The sequence below is a fragment of the Girardinichthys multiradiatus genome, chromosome 12 (assembly GCF_021462225.1).
Source record: "Girardinichthys multiradiatus isolate DD_20200921_A chromosome 12, DD_fGirMul_XY1, whole genome shotgun sequence".
Lineage (NCBI taxonomy): Eukaryota > Metazoa > Chordata > Actinopteri > Cyprinodontiformes > Goodeidae > Girardinichthys > Girardinichthys multiradiatus.
Window position 1 is genome coordinate 48,464,586 of NC_061805.1, and position 18,044 is coordinate 48,482,629.

Consider the following 18,044-nt stretch of genomic DNA (forward strand, 5'->3'; position numbering starts at 1 on the left):
TCATCTGCTGCTGTAGCCAATCCACCTCAAGGTTCAACGTCTTGTGCGTTCAGAGATGCTCTTCTGCCTGCCTTGGTTGTAAAGAGTGGTTATTTGAGTTACTTTTGCCTTTCTATCAGCTCGAACCAGTCTGGCCATTCTCCTCTGACCTCTGGCATCAACAAGGCATTTGCACCGAAAGAACTGCCGCTCACTGGATATTTTCTCTTTTTCGGACCATTCTCTGTAAACCCTAGAGATGGTAGTGCGTGAAAATCCCAGTAGATGAGCAGTTTCTGAAATACTCAGACCAGCCCGTCTGGCACCAACAACCATGCCACATTCAAAGTCACTTAAATCACCTTTCTTCCCCATTCTGATGCTCGGTTTGAACTGCAGCAGATCGTCTTGACCATGTCTACATGCCTAAATGCATTGGGTTGCTGTCATGTGATTGGCTGATTAGGAATTTGTGTTAACGAGCAGTTGGACAGGTGTACCTTTTGAAGTAGCCGGTGAGTGTATCACGCATTCCTGATAAAGTAATTAATTGTATTTCTTTTTTCTAAAGACTGCTTCCATTGATCGGGGTTCTGATTAACATTTGGGCCAGCTGAAATAAGGGGCCCCCATCCTTCTAAATCCGGCCCTGGTGGTTGCATTCAACAATATTGTCTTTGCATGCTTTACTAATGCCTTCCTTTTTAGGGTCTGTTGTTGTGAAAAATAAAACAATGAAAACCAAAACATTCAATGAGAAATAATAATTTTTGAAAAATGCTAATACTGAAACTGATAAGTGGAGGAAAGAGTCTGCATGTTGGGTGACTTGTCAAAGCGCATCCTGAACCAAAGTTCTTTGACCTGCATCTTAAATATTTAGTGTGGCAAACAAGGTAAAGTGCAAAAAAGTCACTTCAGAATATTTAAAATACTCTGCATAGTAATGGACACACGGTCTGGTTGCTCATCTGTTCTGAACCACAGGAGAATCGGTGGCCCAAGGCACTGCCTCAGGCTAAATCCACAGCAAACAGAGCACTCTGGTTATTATTCCACGGCAGCGTTTTTTTAAGGCAGGCCGCCCCTGTTCACCGCCGTGCGCTCACAGCTGGCCCCTCACAGTACCACTCTGCAGGCAAGCTTCTGTCTCTCCTATTTTTTGGCGGGGGGGCGTGGACCGTTTCACTGGCTCCACGTCCCGAGTTCTCATTAAACCTGTCGTAATTGGATTGGGCGTAACAGACATATGGAAATTGCGGTGCCGTTCATCATTAGTGTTTTAATTGTGCTCATTTTGGCCTCCGTATTTCTGCCTCTAAATAAGTCATACGTGTTCGCAGGCCTTGTTACTGCAAGTCAAGTTGGTTCCTCTAAACACGCCGACGCCTGGGATAATGAGAAGATTTCCTCCCTTCCTGTCTGATCATTTGTTTTGGTGCTGTTATTTTTTCGGCCAGCTTTAAAAATGTGTTTTATTTTACAGGTGGAAGTTGTCTAGCTTTAAAATTTAACTGCATTTTTGTGGATATGATGATATGTAAATGTCAAAACGGCAGACAGAAAAACCTGTAAAATTCCCACATACCTTTCACAGCACTGTACAATATTAAGAAGATAGAAAGGGCTTTTTGCATAGTTTGAATCTGCCTTTTTTCATCTTACTTTGGAATTTTAAAGAAAAACTCGCAGAAATGATTCAAAAGCAATGACGTGTGTGTGAGGGGCGAAGTATCCTTCTCTCTAACAAAGATTGAATCCATTTATTTTGTTTGCCTTTGTTGGACTAAGACTTACAAATAAGCGCTCTTTTGTTTGTGTTTTGCAGGACTATGGATGTTCTTATCAGCCTCAACAATGGCAAGACGTTTATCTCTAGCGCTTACACCATCACTGCATCTACATGTGTGAGTCTTAATTACTTGTCTGCTTTTAGCCCAACCAGTTTAAAGTTTTGCATAGCACTAATTCACAAAAACACCCTGAATCTCTCTGCAGAAAGTGAATTAAATGTGTGTCCTAATAAAAACAATACAATTTTTAGGGTGTTGTATTCTGATTCCATTCAGTTTATCAAAAGATCAAACCAGTTCAGTCCAATCTATTCCTAATTAGACCATATAAGTACAGCCCAGATCAATGCAAATTTATTCAGGTGAATCCAGTTTTACCTCTCATCACATAGTTCAGTCTAGTTAACTACAGTCAACTCTGTTTAATTAAGGGGTGGAACGGTACACAAATCATAGTTTGGTACAACTGCAGCTCGCTTCAATCAACAGAAACAAATACAAAGTGGTCACTATAGAACTGACTGGAAATTTGGTAAAATATTTTTAATAAAGCCACTGGACGGACGAGTTTCAAGTTGTTCGTTCGTTCGTTCGTCGTCTTCCGCTTATCCAGGACCGGGTCGCGGGGGCAGCAGACTCAGCAGAGACGCCCAGACGTCCCTCTCTCCAGACACCTCCTCCAGTTCCTCCAGGGGGAGCCCAAGGCGTTCCCAGGCCAGCCGAGAGACATAGTCCCTCCAGCGTGTCCTGGGCCGTCCCCTGGGCCTCCTCCCGGTGGGACGTGCCTGGAACACCTCCCGAGGAAGGCGTCCAGGAGGCATCCGGTATAGATGCCCGAGCCACCTCAACTGGCTCCTCTCGATGTGGAGGAGCAGCGGCTCTACTCCGAGCCCCTCCCGGATGGCCGAGCTCCTCACCCTATCTCTAAGGGAGTGCCCGGCCACCCTATGGAGGAAGCTCATTTCAGCCGCTTGTATCCGTGATCTCGTTCTTTCGGTCATGACCCAAAGTTCATGGCCATAGGTGAGGGTAGGAACGTAGACCGACCAGTAAATTGAGAGCTTTGCTTTTCGGCTCAGCTCTCTCTTCACCACAATGGACCGGCACAGCGCCCCCATTACTGTGGCAGCTGCACCGATCCGTCTGTCGATCTCCCGCTCCATTCTTCCCTCACTCGTGAACAAGACCCCGAGATACTTAAACTCCTCCACTTGAGGCAGGAACTCCCCTCCAACCTGAAGAGGACAAGCCACCCTTTTCCGGTCGAGTACCATGGCCTCGGACTTGGAGGAGCTGATCCTCATCCCAGCCGCTTCACACTCGGCTGCGAACCGCCACAGCGCATGCTGTAGGTCTTGGCTAGAGGGGGCCAGCAGGACCACATCATCCGCAAAAAGAAGAGACGAAATCCACTGGTCCCCAAACCAGACCCCCTCCGGCCCTTGGCTGCGTCTAGAAATCCTGTCCATAAAAGTTATGAACAGGACCGGCGACAAAGGGCAGCCCTGCCGGAGTCCAACATGCACTGGGAACAGGTCCGACTTAGTGCCGGCAATGCGGACCAAACTCCTGCTCCGCTCGTACAGGATGGCCCCTAATAAAGGGCCCCCGATTCCATACTCCTGGAGCACCCCCCACAGGGCATCACGAGGGACACAGTCGAATGCCTTCTCCAGGTCCACAAAACACATGTGAACCGGTTGGGCAAACTCCCATGAACCCTCGAGCACCCTGTAGAGGGTATAGAGCTGGTCCAGTGTTCCACGGCTGGGACGAAAACCACACTGTTCCTCCTGAAGCCAAGGTTCGACTATCGGTCGGACTCTCCTCTCCAATACCCTGGCGTAGGCCTTACCAGGGAGGCTGAGGAGTGTGATCCCCCTGTAGTTGGAACACACCCTCCGGTCCCCCTTCTTATAAAGGGGGACCACCACCCCAGTCTGCCAGTCCAGAGGCACTGTCCCCGACCGCCACGCAATGTTGAAGAGGCGTGTCAACCATGACAGCCCTACAACATCCAGAGACTTGAGGTACTCAGGGCGGATCTCATCCACCCCCGAAGCCTTGCCACCGCGGAGCTTTTTAACCACCTCGGTGACTTCAGCCTGGGTGATGAAAGAGTCCAACCCCGGCAGGATTGAGGAGATCCTCGAAGTACTCCTTCCACCGCCCGATAATGTCCTCAGTCGAGGTCAGCAGTCTCCCGCCCCCACTATAAACAGTGTTGGCAGAGCACTGCTTCCCCCTCCTGAGGCGTCGGACGGTTTGCCAGAATCGCTTCGAGGCCAACCGGTAGTCCTTCTCCATGGCCTCACCGAACTCTTCCCAGGCCCGAGTTTTTGCCTCTGCCACAGCCCGGGCTGCAGCACGCTTGGCCTCACGGTACCCGTCAGCCGCCTCAGGAGTCCCACAAGCCAACCACAGCCGATAGGACTCCTTCTTCAGCTTAACAGCATCCCTTACTGCCGGTGTCCACCACCGGGTTCTGGGATTGCCGCCACGACAGGCACCGCAGACCTTGCGGCCGCAGCTATGGGCAGCAGCATCGACAATAGATGCAGAGAACATGGTCCACTCTGAGTCTATGTCTCCAACATCCCCCGGGATCTGGTCGAAGCTCTCCCGGAGGTGGGAGTTGAATACATCCCTGGCCGAGGGCTCCGCGGCGTTCCCAGCAGACCCTCACTATGCGCTTGGGCCTGCCGAGTCTGTCCGTCTTTCTCCTCCTCCAGTGGATCCAACTCACCACCAGGTGATGATCAGTGGACAGCTCAGCCCCTCTCTTCACCCGAGTGTCCAAAACATGCGGCCGAAGGTCTGATGATACGACAACAAAGTCGATCATCGACCTCCTGCCTAGGGTGTCCTGGTGCCAAGTGCACTGATGGACACCCTTATGTTTGAACATGGTATTCGTTATGGACAATCCGTGACTAGCGCAGAAGTCCAATAACAAAACACCACTCGGATTCAGATCGGGGAGGCCATTCCTCCCGATCACGCCTCTCCAGGTGTCACTGTCGTTCCCCACGTGGGCGTTGAAGTCCCCCAGCAGAATAATGGAGTCCCCGGGAGGGGCACTATCCAGCACCCCCGACAGGGACGCCAAGAAGGCAGGGTACTCTGCACTACCACTCGGCCCGTAGGCTGAAATGATAGTCAGAGACCTCTCCCCAACCCGAAGGCGCAGGGATACAACCCTCTCATCCACTGGGGTAAACCCCAACACGAGACGGCTGAGCTGGGGGGCAACAAGCAAACCCACACCAGCCCGCCGCCTCTCCCCGTGGGCCACTCCAGAGTAGAAGAGAGTCCAACCCCTCTCAAGGAGATGGGTTCCAGAGCCCACGCTGTGCGTGGAGGCGAGCCCGACTATTTCTAGTCGATATCTCTCGACCTCCCGCACAAGCTCAGACTCCTTCCCCCCCAGCGAGGTGACATTCCACGTCCCTAGAGCCAGCCTAAGCATCCGGGGATCGGGCCGTTGAGGTCTCCACCTTCGTCCGCCACCCAATCCTCTTTGCACCGGTCCCTCACGGTTCCCCCTGCAGGTGGTGGGCCCACTGGAGGATGGCCTCGCGTCTCTCGTTCGGGCTTGGCCCGGCCGGGTCCCGCGAGGAGCAACCCGGCCACCAGGCGCTCTCCGACGAGTCCCGACCCCAGGCCTGGCTCCAGGGTGGGACCCCGGCTCCGCTGTACCGGGCGACGTCACGTGCCTCGATATTGTGTTCTTCATGAGGGGTTCTTGAACCATTCTTTGTCTGACCCATCACCTAGAACCTGTTTGCCATGGGAGACCCTACCAGGTTTCAAGTTGTTTAGATATTTAGACAATCCAGCACAGGAGATGTATTTGAAAGCACCATAAAAGCGCAGCTGTTGGGAAATCCCCTCTACTCAGAGGGTCTCGTCACCACAGTACCAGCGTGTTGTCGCATCTCATATTCTGTGCAGCGTCCTGGGCTGGTTGAATGCTTGCAGGCAGCTGAATTTTGACTTTAGCTGTGTTGTGCAATTATATGCTACAAGTTATTTAATATTTAATTAAATAACTTTCGGTCTGTCAAGTATTGTCTAGTGAATAAAATTATATTTTAATATATGTTAATAATAAAATAAAAATTATATGTTATTACATTTCTTGTCTTTTATTTTATACAAAATTTTGTTGTAAATTCATGTATTTTAAAAAATATATTTAAAATTTTCAAAGCAAAGAAGAAAAATCCATCCGTCACTGTTATGTTCATTAATGTTCTAATTTCTCTGCTTTATATGTTTAATAAACGTTTATTTCTGGGTTGTGTACTCTCTAATGGTATACATTTGTGCTCTGTTAAATGTAAAGTCCTGCATCTTGATAAATAATCTGTTTGTTATATTTTTCTCTTCTAGTCCGATGGGTCTGTTGTGGTGATAGTCATCCTGGTGCTGCTGGCGCTCGTGGCTTTGGCCCTCATGTGGTGGTTCTGGCCTCTCTGCTGCACAGTGGTGAGTCTTGCTGATCTGCTTGTAACCCACACACCCATCTTTGGTCAACCCCTGTGGCTTGTTTATGCACACAGGCTGACAGCAAGGTCTTGGCTTATAAAACATCAAATAAACCAACTGAAAATAGGGCAGGTTTGCATTCATTTGAAAGTAAATTGATCTCATAGTTACTGACTCTAATTTCACAACACACACCTGCAAGTTTCCTCTTTGTTCAGTTGTAGCCCATCATAAGAAAGCACATGTTTAAAATAAATCTGACTTAATACCTTGGTTTTATGGCCAACCAGCAAATAAGCACACCAAAACCACACAGCTGAAGAGTGTAGGTTGAAGTGGGTCTGTGCTGTTTGACACGGAGCATGCTCAGTATGGTTCAAGGTCATATTCTGAAGCAAAATGTGGCTAAATATCTGCTAAGCCTTTTACGTCATGCCACCACAATGGTTTTGCAACCTCAGAGAGGAAGTGAAGAGCCCACATCCTGTAGATCAGTTGATGGTGGCTTAAACATCACGTTCGATGTTCCGATAAATTTCCCTTATGCAAACAGACAGAAAAATGTACCAAACCTTTGGATTAGTGAGACAAATATCTCAGTAGCAGTTGCTGAAATTTCTGTTTAAACAATTTCAACTTTGGGCCTTCTCAGGGAAATGATTAATAATAATACCAGAGATTTTTTAAATCTGTTCCTGCTCCAGTCTAATCTGTGTTTCATGATCTTGTCAATCAGCTTGTTGAACTTCAGTTGCTCTTCTTCATTTTCTGTCTCCTGTTCTTTGTTCTGTTATTATTATTGTTATTATTGTTTAATGTAGCTAATAAAATTATCTTCAAACCTTTTTCTCTATAGTGCTTTTCTAACTAAAGTAACAAGTCTTACACAATAAGAGGGAAGGTGATTTTACTTTGTTTCTAATGTACCACCCAAGCAGCCTACTGATGAAGGTCATGTCGCTTGTTTCCTTGATTTCGTTCTTCATTTTGTGATTTATATCTCATGTCCACAGGTGAGTATTAGAACGTAGAGGAAACTGTAAATCAAGATCTTATCCTTTTTGGTCTATTTTCAAGGCCCTTATTACTGCAGACAAAGTCCAATTCTGTCTGTTCATCTACAAATTTTTCATATTGTTGTCAGGAGTAGAGCTGCTGCTCCTCCTCAATACAAGGAGCCAGGTGAGAGTTTTTAGACTCACAACCAAAATGCCTCCTGGTTGTGTCACTATGGATGTTTTTAGGAATGCTTCTTCTTCGAGGGGACCTCAGAGCAGACCTAGAACTTTTAGGAGGGGCTATGAATCTCCTCTTGCTTGGTGATGCCCAATTATGAGCTAGAGTTGTCAGGATTTAAAACAAGTTAAATGTTTAACTTTTTGGCTGTAAATTGTGGAAATCATACAGGGAAATGTTTTTAGTGTTTTTCAATCTTTTGAGTGTGACTTCGCAGTTTTTAATAAATTTGATATCTGAGAGGTTATCAGACTGAGTCTTTGACTGATTCATGATTAAAGGACAGCAAGACCAGAAACAAAGTAGAGCCACCAAGCAGAATGACATCTTATTTATATTCACTGAATTTAAAAAACATCTGGGCAACCCAGGACTAATTGTTAGAAAAAACCTGTAGTATGCAAAATTAGTGTATTATCTGGTGTAGAAATATTAGAATAGGATTGTAAATTGAAGATTTAGGGAGACCAAGGACACACCCCTGAGGTACACCAGAATTAAACTAAACTACCAAAGAGGTAAAATTGTTAGAAGTGACGTCCAACGTTATTTTGTAAGAGATACAAGCACAATACTTATCCTAATATCTGAGAAAGGACCACCCAAGGTTGGATAACCAGAGTAGAGGCTTCTGAAAGCACAGTCATTGATCAAAAAGCTTCTGAGAAATGACTTGTTCAACAAAATCTGTCTTAGAGTCTGATCATTAGCTACTTCCAAATTGTATTTGTGAAATTCGTCAGTTCTAATTTGGCCTTTTGGTTTCTTCAGAATGGATTATTGTTGAATAGTTACAAAAGTCAAGGCTGCTTGAGGATAAATCTGCCTTGTTATAACTGGACGTACCACTGTCGGTTAAAGAAAAGCTTATCACTTTCTCTACATAGAGGTTAAAAAGGTTGTTGAATAAACCTACAGGATGCCAGATATTTCAGTCCCACAGGCACATATTGTTTGTTTAGTGCTGAGCATTCATTAAAACTACTGTTTTAAAATCCGTCACCCTGCCTACACCCCCTTTATCAAACCATTCTCACCCACTTAACCAATTACAGAAATCCACAACAGACTATCGTTTGGGGCTATGAGAGAGGGGCTACAGATGGTGTGCACCACCTTTTCTCTGAGGCTTTTTTTTAAAACTGAGATCTGATGAAGGCACATTTACCCCCACACCCGCCTGCCCCCATCCCTCACCTCACTCACCCCTGAAATGATAGACGTCACCTGGCTTTGTGGACCTGAAGGGATCCCATCCAAGATGAGATGGAAGCATATTTTGGAAAACCAACAAAGGCATTAAAATGTAAACCCCCTGCAGCATGTCTGGCCGCGGACGTGTTTGTCTTGGTGGAGAGAGCTGCTGTTGCCTTCCATCGAGGGAGGCGGCAGAAGAGGAGGGCCATGTGTGGCTTGTTAATATTTAAACCCCCAGTCTGCCAGGCTTCAGCAGTCGGGATGAGGCCTCTCTTCCTCTGCCTCTACCCGCATGGCCTGGTGCCAGGCGAGAGGTCAGACAAGCTGTGGAGTGGTAATTTCTTTGTTTATCATTTGTTTGGAAATTAAGCACTGAATGGCGTTGCCTTTTGTTTCAATCAAAGGATTGGAGATGAAGTTTTGAAAGGCAAGGGAATTTATCTGAATTACTAATGAATCACTGTGAAGTTGGAAACACTTTTGGAAACATTTTCAACTCGTTTGGTGCTTAATATGTTGATAACTTCTACTCACTTTGCGTTATTTTATATACACTGCTCAAAAAAATAAAGGGAACACTCAAATAACACATCCTAGATCTGAATGAATGACATATTCTCATTGAATACTTTGTTCTGTGCAAAGTTGAATGTGCTGACAACAAAATCACACAAAAATCATCAATGGAAATCACATTTATTAACCAATGGAGGCCTGGATTTGGAGTCACACACAAAATTAAAGTGGAAAAACACACTAGAGGCTGATCCAATTTTGATATAATGTCCTTAAAACAAGTCAAAATGAGGCTCAGTATTGTGTGTGGCCTCCACGTGCCTGTATCACCTCCCTACAATGCCTGGGCATGCTCCTGATGAGACGGAGGGTCTCCTGATGGATCTCCTCCCAGACCTGGACTAAAGCATCTGCCAACTCCTGGACAGTCTGTGGTGCAACGTGACGTTGGTGGATGGAGCAAGACATGATGTCCCAGATGTGCTCAATCGGATTCAGGTCTGGGGAACGGGCGGGCCAGTCCATAGCTTCAATGTCTTCATCTTGCAGGAACTGCTGACACACTCCAGCCACATGAGGTCTAGCATTGTCCTGCATTAGGAGGAACCTAGGGCCAACCGCACCAGCATATGGTCTCACAAGGGGTCTGAGGATCTCATCTCGGTACCTAATGGCAGTCAGGCTACCTCTGGCGAGCACATGGAGGGCCATGCTGCCCTCCAAAGAAATGCCACCCCACACCATTACTGACCCACTGCCAAATAGGTCATGCTGAAGGATGTTGCAGGCAGCAGATCTCTCTCCACGGTGTCTCCAGACTCTGTCACGTCTGTCACATGTGCTCAGTGTGAACCTGCTTTCATCTGTAAAGAGCACTCGGCGCCAGTGGCAAATTTGCCAATCCTGGTGTTCTCTGGCAAATGCCAAGCGTCCTGCACGGTGTTGGTCTGTGAGCACAACCCCCATTTGTGGATGTCCGGCCCTCATACCATCCTCATGGAGTTGGTTTCTAACCGTTTGCGCAGACACATGCACATTTGTGGCCTGCTGGAGGTCATTTTGCAGGGTTCTGGCAGTGCTCCTCCTGTTCCTCCTTGCACAAAGGTGGAGGTAGCGGTCCTGCTGCTGGGTTGTTGCCCTCCTACGGCCTCCTCCACGTCTCCTGGTGTACTGGCCTGTCTCCTGGTAGCGCCTCCAGGCTCTGGACACTACGCTGACAGACACAGCAAACCTTCTTGCCACAGCTTGCATTGATGTGCCATCCTGGATGAGCTGCACTACCTGAGCCACTTGTGTGGGTTGTAGAGTCCGTCTCATGCTACCACGAGTGTGAAAGCACCACAAACATTCAAAAGTGACCAAAAGATCAGCCAGAAATCATAGGTACTGAGAAGTGGTCTGTGGTCCCCACCTGCAGAACCACTCCTTTATTGAGTGTCTTGCTAATCGCGAAAGATTTCCCCCTGTTGTCTTTTCCATTTGAACAACATCATGTGAAATTAATTGTCAATCAGTGTTGCTTCCTAAGTGGACAGTTTGATTTCACAGAAGTTTGATTTACTTGGAGTTATATTGTGTTGTTTAAGTGTTCCCTTTATTTTTTTGAGCAGTGTAATAAGCTGTTAGTCTTTTCTCCACAGCAGTGCAGAACTTGGTTTCCATTATTTCCCAAAGCCAGGTTGGCCTAAATCATTTTAAACTTTCAAACATGGTACCTGCCACTGATCCATCATAATAAACCTCCTGAAACAGCTTGACACCACACCGTGGGTTTTGGGAGTGAACAGATTTTCGAGCCCAGTTGGACGTTTGCAGAGACAGCCATATGTGGACAGTGCCCCGAGTGCTTCTGATTGGTCCGATACCCCGCGGTGCGGAGGCTGCGGTGGCTAGCTGCTGGGGCTGGTGTCAGATGGCTAAGCATCCCGCGGTTTAGTTTTTAATTACACCACTGCGCTGCAGAGAGCTCACATCTGTCCGTCAGGTTGCTGGGAAAAAGAGCAGCAGCACTTCGGCGTTTGTGTAATGCTTTATTTAGCCCACAACATGTGCGGCAAATCTGCTGCATAATTACTTAATAAAAAGAGATAATCTCGTCAACGTACGGTGTGGCTGGATTGCTGTTAATCAGCGTATGGAGAGGTCATCCATAGACCTTTACAGGATTTGTGTGCAGCCAGTTGCATGTCAAAGAGAAATTAATTAACCCTAATTGATTGTTTTTCATTATTCTAATGATGACACTGCAGCACCGATGGTGCAGGGTTACCGACAGTATCCCTGAGCTTAACAGGGAAGGAAACAGATGTTCAGATCTATGATAGAGCATAATTACATTGCTCCCTTTTCCCTCCAAAACCACTTTACCAAATGCAAAACCAGCTCTGACTTTAGTATCTGTCTCTGATGACTAATGAGCCAGACGGTGCTCTCTCCTCACCTCTAGCTGAGAAACGCTCTTGGTATTTATTGTGTTGGGTGCTTAAGTCCATAGCTGTGTAAGAAGGGAGCAATGAAAATCTCAGGAGTGTCAGGGTGGAAACAACCTTCATTTTCTTATCTAGCTGCTAATAAACCTTTTGTAAATACTTCCTTTTAATGATTGCAATCCAAACATGTTGCACAAAGCTCTCTTAGCTCTAAAATCAGTCTATGTTTGGTAACGTAGAATTTAGTAATTAAAGTTGTGGACGGGTGAAGCTGAAGCTCCTTATTTCCCTTTCCTATTGTTACTGCGATCCTCTTAATCAGATATGTCCAGCTATGTTTAAACTTGTTTTTCTGTCTGTTTTGAAGTTGTTTTTAGACCACATGGGATCGGAAGTTGAACGCTGTGTTCTGGTTACCTGGAAAGGGCTGTACTGCGATTTGAGAATTACATTACACTCAACATAATATTATTTCAGTTGCAAGCCATGCTCACTCCATCTAGATTACACAAACATAGACATTAACTCCACGAGAAACATTTTAATATTGCGAGATCTCGTGCCAACCTTACAAATAAGGTCATTATTACAAAAGACAGCTTGTCAACAGTTCAATCAGTGGGTTGTTGTTTGTCTGTCTGACTGTGATCTGTGACTCTTGAAATCTGAAAACACCAAGGAATCCCGTGTGTCTTTTCACGGCTGTGTTAGCTCTGAGTGAGTGTGGACGTGTCTCCAGCAACCCTTTGGTTTAAGGTGGACATCAGTATGTGAAGCGTCTGAGTGACACCTGACAAATGTCACCGCCAGGCTCCTCTTTGCTTTGCGACGCATGTCTGAAAAACCTGGTCCAGGCATCTTGTCCCTGAATGGAATCACATTGTGGACAACCTGCTCCTCAGGTGCCATGTCATTTCACGTTGTCACGGAGACTGCCGCCGGGCTGGTCAGTAAGCTGTGTCATGTAAATCTGTGCGTGAATGTGTTTTAAATTTTTTTTTTGTTGTTGTTGCCGCCACTCATCTTCCCTGCAGACAGGACTTGGAGTGGAGCCTGAGCCTCCTTCTCCGCATCTCATTGGAGCTAATTAACTCCTTAGGACTTTATGATTGGGGGGATCGCTTCGGAGCACTGAACCCCATCCAATTAATTAGAAACTAAACGGGCTACAGCGTCGCCCCAAAGACTCCCCTGTCAACAAGTTTTTTTTCAGCTTTTCTTTATTTTGCACAGGGGGGCCCTAATGTTGGTTTACAAGCAGGATCCCTGTAATCAGTAGTCAGCGGGGCGATGGGGCGGCAGTTGTCGCTTGTGAGGCTGGCAGCGATGGTGTTGCCATCATGAGATGAGCTCAGGGACGTCTCTGTTAGGCTGTGTCACCTGTCACGAATCAGCCCCGTCAGCCTCGTCTGTGTCTTGATAAGGTTTGAGAGTGCATCCTCCCGCTGACCAGCTTTTGTTTTTTTTTATTCTGTTTATTCAGGTCATCAAAGACCCACCGCCGCCGCCTCCACCTTCCCGTCCCCCTCCACCTGTGAGTATGTCACTGCAGTGCTGCTGCAAAGAGACGCAACACAACTGTCTGCAATACAGATTAGATGCCTATATTAATTCATTTTTCAATTGAAAAATAGATTAGACATATTTACTTTCAAAATTCAAATATGTTTATACATTATTATGCCTTTTATACAGATGAGCAGATTGAAAAGACATTGATTAAAAACAAATCTGCCATCTTGTCTTGAGTTGTGTAAGATTTTCTTCAGTAGAGTTTAAGGAAATAAAAACAGTTCTGACAGCTTTTTAAATAATTTCTAGTGTAAAAAAACAATAAAAAAGAATCTGAATAAACTGATAAATAAATTAAAATAAAATGAATAAATGCAGAATAAATAAATAAATTGCAGAGGTACATTTTAAGAGCTGAGTGTTTTTGATGTTTTGAAATCTGGAAATGGCTACTTGCCTTAACGTTCGTTCCCTTACCAGCAGACAGAGCAATATTTACAACGACTGAATCAACTGGAACTGTGACAGGGGATGGTAAGAGAGGTTAAAAAAACCCTCTGAATGTCACTCTAAATGACCTGCAGTAAAGTCTCCATAACTAAACCAACAGATGCTGAGTACGTACCAGCTGGTTGTACAGGAGTCAGACCAGGAAGAAGCCTTTTCTGTCCCACCATCACAAATGTAAACGTAGAGTTTAATAAACTCTACTGGGACTTTAGCTTGAGAAAACAAAACTGTGAATGGTAGGTGGCAGTAACTGTGCCAAAAAATAATTATGTCTTAATGTGGGATAAATTTCCACCTGTGCACAAACACAGAGATGGATTTTTCCAAACCTTGCAGTGAATGGGTATGTATGCTACTGCAATAAAAGATGAAATTATTTTGAGCCTTTAAATCATCTTTACCAGGAGTGGAAGTGAGTGTAGAGGCTAAATCAGACTTTTAATGGCTAATTCATAAAATTAGACTTTTGCAGTTCCTTGAACCATGTTGACCAAAAGCACAGTGGAGGGACATATACCATCTAAAGTGCCTCTTCCTTGAATGAAACAATATGAACAATCTGCTACTTCCTTCTTCTGTCATCCTGCTGCAGCTGTTATCATTAATGTTGTCATTTATAGAAACATGTGAGTTTCCTGACTTATTTCCCAGGAACCTGAGCCACTGCCAAAGACGAAGTGGCCGACGGTGGACGCCTCGTACTACGGAGGAAGAGGAGCAGGAGGAATCAAACGGATGGAGGTCAGACCCTAAAGATTATCCTGAAGCCAGGTTTTGTTTTGCTTTAAAGCAGAGCGGCTAAAACATATTTCATGAAGAAGGAAATAAAATCGTACAAGATCCGCTCCGCATGAAGACGTAACACACATCTGACGGGTGTTGTCCTAAACCTCCGGAAACCTGCTGACGTTGGTAGTTTTCCTTGATGGTAGAAGGTGGTGGAGTTATGGGAAGGCGGCAGGCAGAGCAGCAGACTAGCCTTCCTGGCTGCTGTCCTCGTCACTCTGCTGATGCTTCCAACATGACAGGTCCCGCTATCTCGTCCTGATTGGATCAAGTCGCTGCTCAGTTGGAAGATTGAGTGCTGCTGTCAAGTTGACATGTCCACCTCACTGAGTTTCTATCTTCACTTCCCCCTTCCAGAACTCTGAACACCCTGTCCTGCTTCTTAGCCCACAGGATTGTTGTGGCATTCTCCAGTTTTCCCATAATCCTCTGAGATTGATTACCTGCTGCTTGGTTTCTTGAGTGTTACTGAGCTGCAGGTATTCTGAGTATCCATTTTCTGTTTTCCTTCTTTAGCAACTTAATTCCCAATCGACAGCCTCCTATCCATAATCTTTCCCCCTCGAAGGTGGAAAACGAGGTCCTTGTTAATGTCAGCCTCTCTTTTGCATCCACATTTAGGGCACCAAGCTGAGAGAACCTCCACTCTGCCTACATTTCAAACGATTATTGAGCTCTGACATGTGAATGTATCTTTAATTCATGGCAGGGTTCTGTTTTTTTCCTGATGAAGCACCAGGCCCGGGATGGATCCCGGGGATGATTCTGAGAAGCTGTTCTATATTGTCACGGCTTAACCTACAGCTTAGAAAATGTGTCGCTAATTAATCACCTCTCCCTGTTCATGTTGCAGTGGGTTTTTTTTTTTGTCTCTTCCTTGCAACAGATGTGATGATTTCAATTAAAAAGCAGGACAGCTTGACTAACACACAGACTCCCATCGACACACTCATATGCACACACACGCACACACATACCTGACAGCACATATACAGTCACAGGAAGAGGTTTTGTGGATTGCTTCCAGAGTTCTTGCTGCTTCCTTAGGATGTAAGAGGGAACGTTGCCACCAGGTGCTGCTAATCAAATGACTGATTGATTGACTGAGCATCTTAACAAAAGCTGATACTGGTCTGGACTAAGTGGGTATGAGTTGGCACAAAGTGGAGGCGCAGACACGTCGATCTGGGAAGGGTTGTCGGGCCATCTCCAGACGATTGGACGATCCTCATTCTACAGAGCAAAGAGGATTCCCAATCGAGACAAACATGAAACAGAACTTAATGGATTAAGAGAAGTACTGAAATGTGATAGTACAGAAGAACGCTGGACAGAGAGTGGGCCAAAGCAGAAAACCAAACACCAAGATAAACACTCAAATCGTAAAAGTAAAAAGGGCCAGAAAGGGTAGAACATTATGCTTTACCGGACCCTACCTGATCTCATATGTAGCTGGTATAGCACTTCTTCATATTCTGTATTTCTGTTTTTGTCCTGTTCAGGTACGATGGGGAGAAAAGGGCTCAACTGAGGAGGGGGCCCGACTGGAGAAGGCCAAAAATGCTAAAGTTTCTATAATAGAGGATCTGGATGAGCCGATGATCAAACGTCCAACTCCTAAACCTCCCGGCAACCGGCAGGCTGAGAGCAAATGGTACACTCCTATCAAGGTATGTGTTTCTCACAGTTATCCCATTATGGTTCCTTATAAAGCTCACCAAACACAACGGGGAGAGTGAAGAAGAAAGCTAAATAAAACCAGGAGAAAGCCAAAAAATTAAGTAATTATTCAATTAATTTGTTTTTAACCCCACAGCTGGAAAAGCTTTATTGTTATGAATTTACTTCACATAATTGAGGAAGTCAGGTGTTTTTGTTTATGCTTGTATTTTAAGATGCACCAATCAATTGGAGCAATTTCTGAATCAGCAGGTTTTCTTTTGATTGGCTCTGATCAGTGATTAGCAGGTCAAGTCAAAAAAGTCAGAATTAGTTCTCCTCCATTCCTCAAATTCAATAAAACTAAGAACTAAAAACTTCCACCAGTTTTGGTCTTTAAATGCATTTTCTGTTGCATTTGAAACTGTTACCTCTATCAAGGTAACCCAGCGCATTGGTTTGTTGTTTTATGTGCTGTGGGCCTTACTAAGAGTGCACTGATATGAACATTTGGGCAGATATTGATTTCCGTAATTAATATTGCTGTTACGGCTGTTTATAAATGTATCATATTTCAAAACCGTGAAAGAATTACCACACCACCGACATTGCTTCTGTGCTTCAGTTAAACACCTCTCAATCCTGCGTTGCATTGACTGTTAATATTGGCCCAGTTTTACACATGAGGCTGATACCGATATGTTAAAAGGTGACTAACATTGGCCGATACCGATGGTAATGTCGATATATTCTGCATCCCTTCAAAAAAAAAATCTGAATCATTAAAAATCAGACTCGGCAGCTCCAACCTCTAAGAAAACAGAAATCGGTTCTGGCCAGGAGAACCCTGATCGGTACATCTCTACTTGTTTTTGATACTAATATTTTAAAAGCTGTAGTCTTGGTTAAATGAAGGTTGAACTGTATATATTGCTTTATATTCCTGTCGGTTCTGCTAATATCTCATGTTTGTGTGTCATCAGGGTCGCCTCGATGCTTTGTGGGCTTTGTTGCGGCAGCAGTATGATCGAGTCTCCCTCATGCGTCCCACCTCAGCAGACCAGGTAGGACTGAGGAGAAAAGACTTTGAGGCTTTTCAAAATGTTTCTGATAAAAATCTGTAGACGTACCGCACCAACACATAACAGGTTTTAATAATGCAGCAAATATTGCGGTGGCAAACTGAAAGAACAGCAAAGTAAACATTTCTATGTTCCTCCTGGACAAATCTACAGCAGTAGAAAAATAGATCTCAATCAAATGGAGTAGGTGTACTGTCAATTGCAAATACATAATGAAACAACATTGCGTTTCTTTTCTTGAGAGGATATCAACGAAGTAGTCTTACTTCAGATGTAAAACACCAAACAGCACTTTGAGATGACAGCACCTGATTGATGCTGAACAAGCAGGAGGACTTGACTAAGAAATTAGTGGGATTCCTTGCTCAGCAATGAGTTTTCTTTGATTCGTGTTTAGTCTCCATGGTAATCAGCTGAGGAACTGGCTGATGGGTAGTGGTAGTCTCTTTATTGTTAGACAGAAAGATGTTAGTTGTCAACACTGTAAGTAAACCCAGATGGATTCAGAGGTTTTACAGTGGAGGGGGTGGGGTTGTGACCATTTATCCAGTCATTGGGTAAGAGGTGGGGTACACTCTGGACAGGTCACAGGGCAACACAGTGACAAACATGTTCTGTAACAAAATACAGAACAAACAACTGAAAGAGACCTGTTAACCAAAGAGACATATTTCTGGACTGCGGGAAGAAGCTGGAGTTCCCAGAGAGAACTGGGAGAACATCCAAACTCCATCCAGAAAGACCCCAGGATGGCATTTAAACCCTGGACCTTCTTGCTGCAAGGCAGCATGGTGAATCCCTCCTGCACCTTGCAGCCTCTGTGTATTTGCAGATGAAAACAAGTCATCGTTTTT

The 18,044-nt window shown here is 45.2% G+C and overlaps 1 protein-coding gene across 1 annotated transcript in view; it reads left to right on the top strand.

The window, feature by feature from the left end:
* antxr2a (ANTXR cell adhesion molecule 2a) overlaps window positions 1–18,044 on the top strand; it is a 112,862-nt gene that overhangs the window by 33,535 nt on the left and 61,283 nt on the right. Inside the window, exons 11-16 of the mRNA XM_047381668.1 lie at window positions 1,808–1,886; window positions 6,168–6,263; window positions 13,125–13,175; window positions 14,315–14,404; window positions 15,952–16,119; window positions 17,092–17,172. Of these exons, the coding sequence (XP_047237624.1) occupies window positions 1,808–1,886; window positions 6,168–6,263; window positions 13,125–13,175; window positions 14,315–14,404; window positions 15,952–16,119; window positions 17,092–17,172 (565 nt within the window). The remainder of the gene's footprint in view (window positions 1–1,807; window positions 1,887–6,167; window positions 6,264–13,124; window positions 13,176–14,314; window positions 14,405–15,951; window positions 16,120–17,091; window positions 17,173–18,044) is intronic.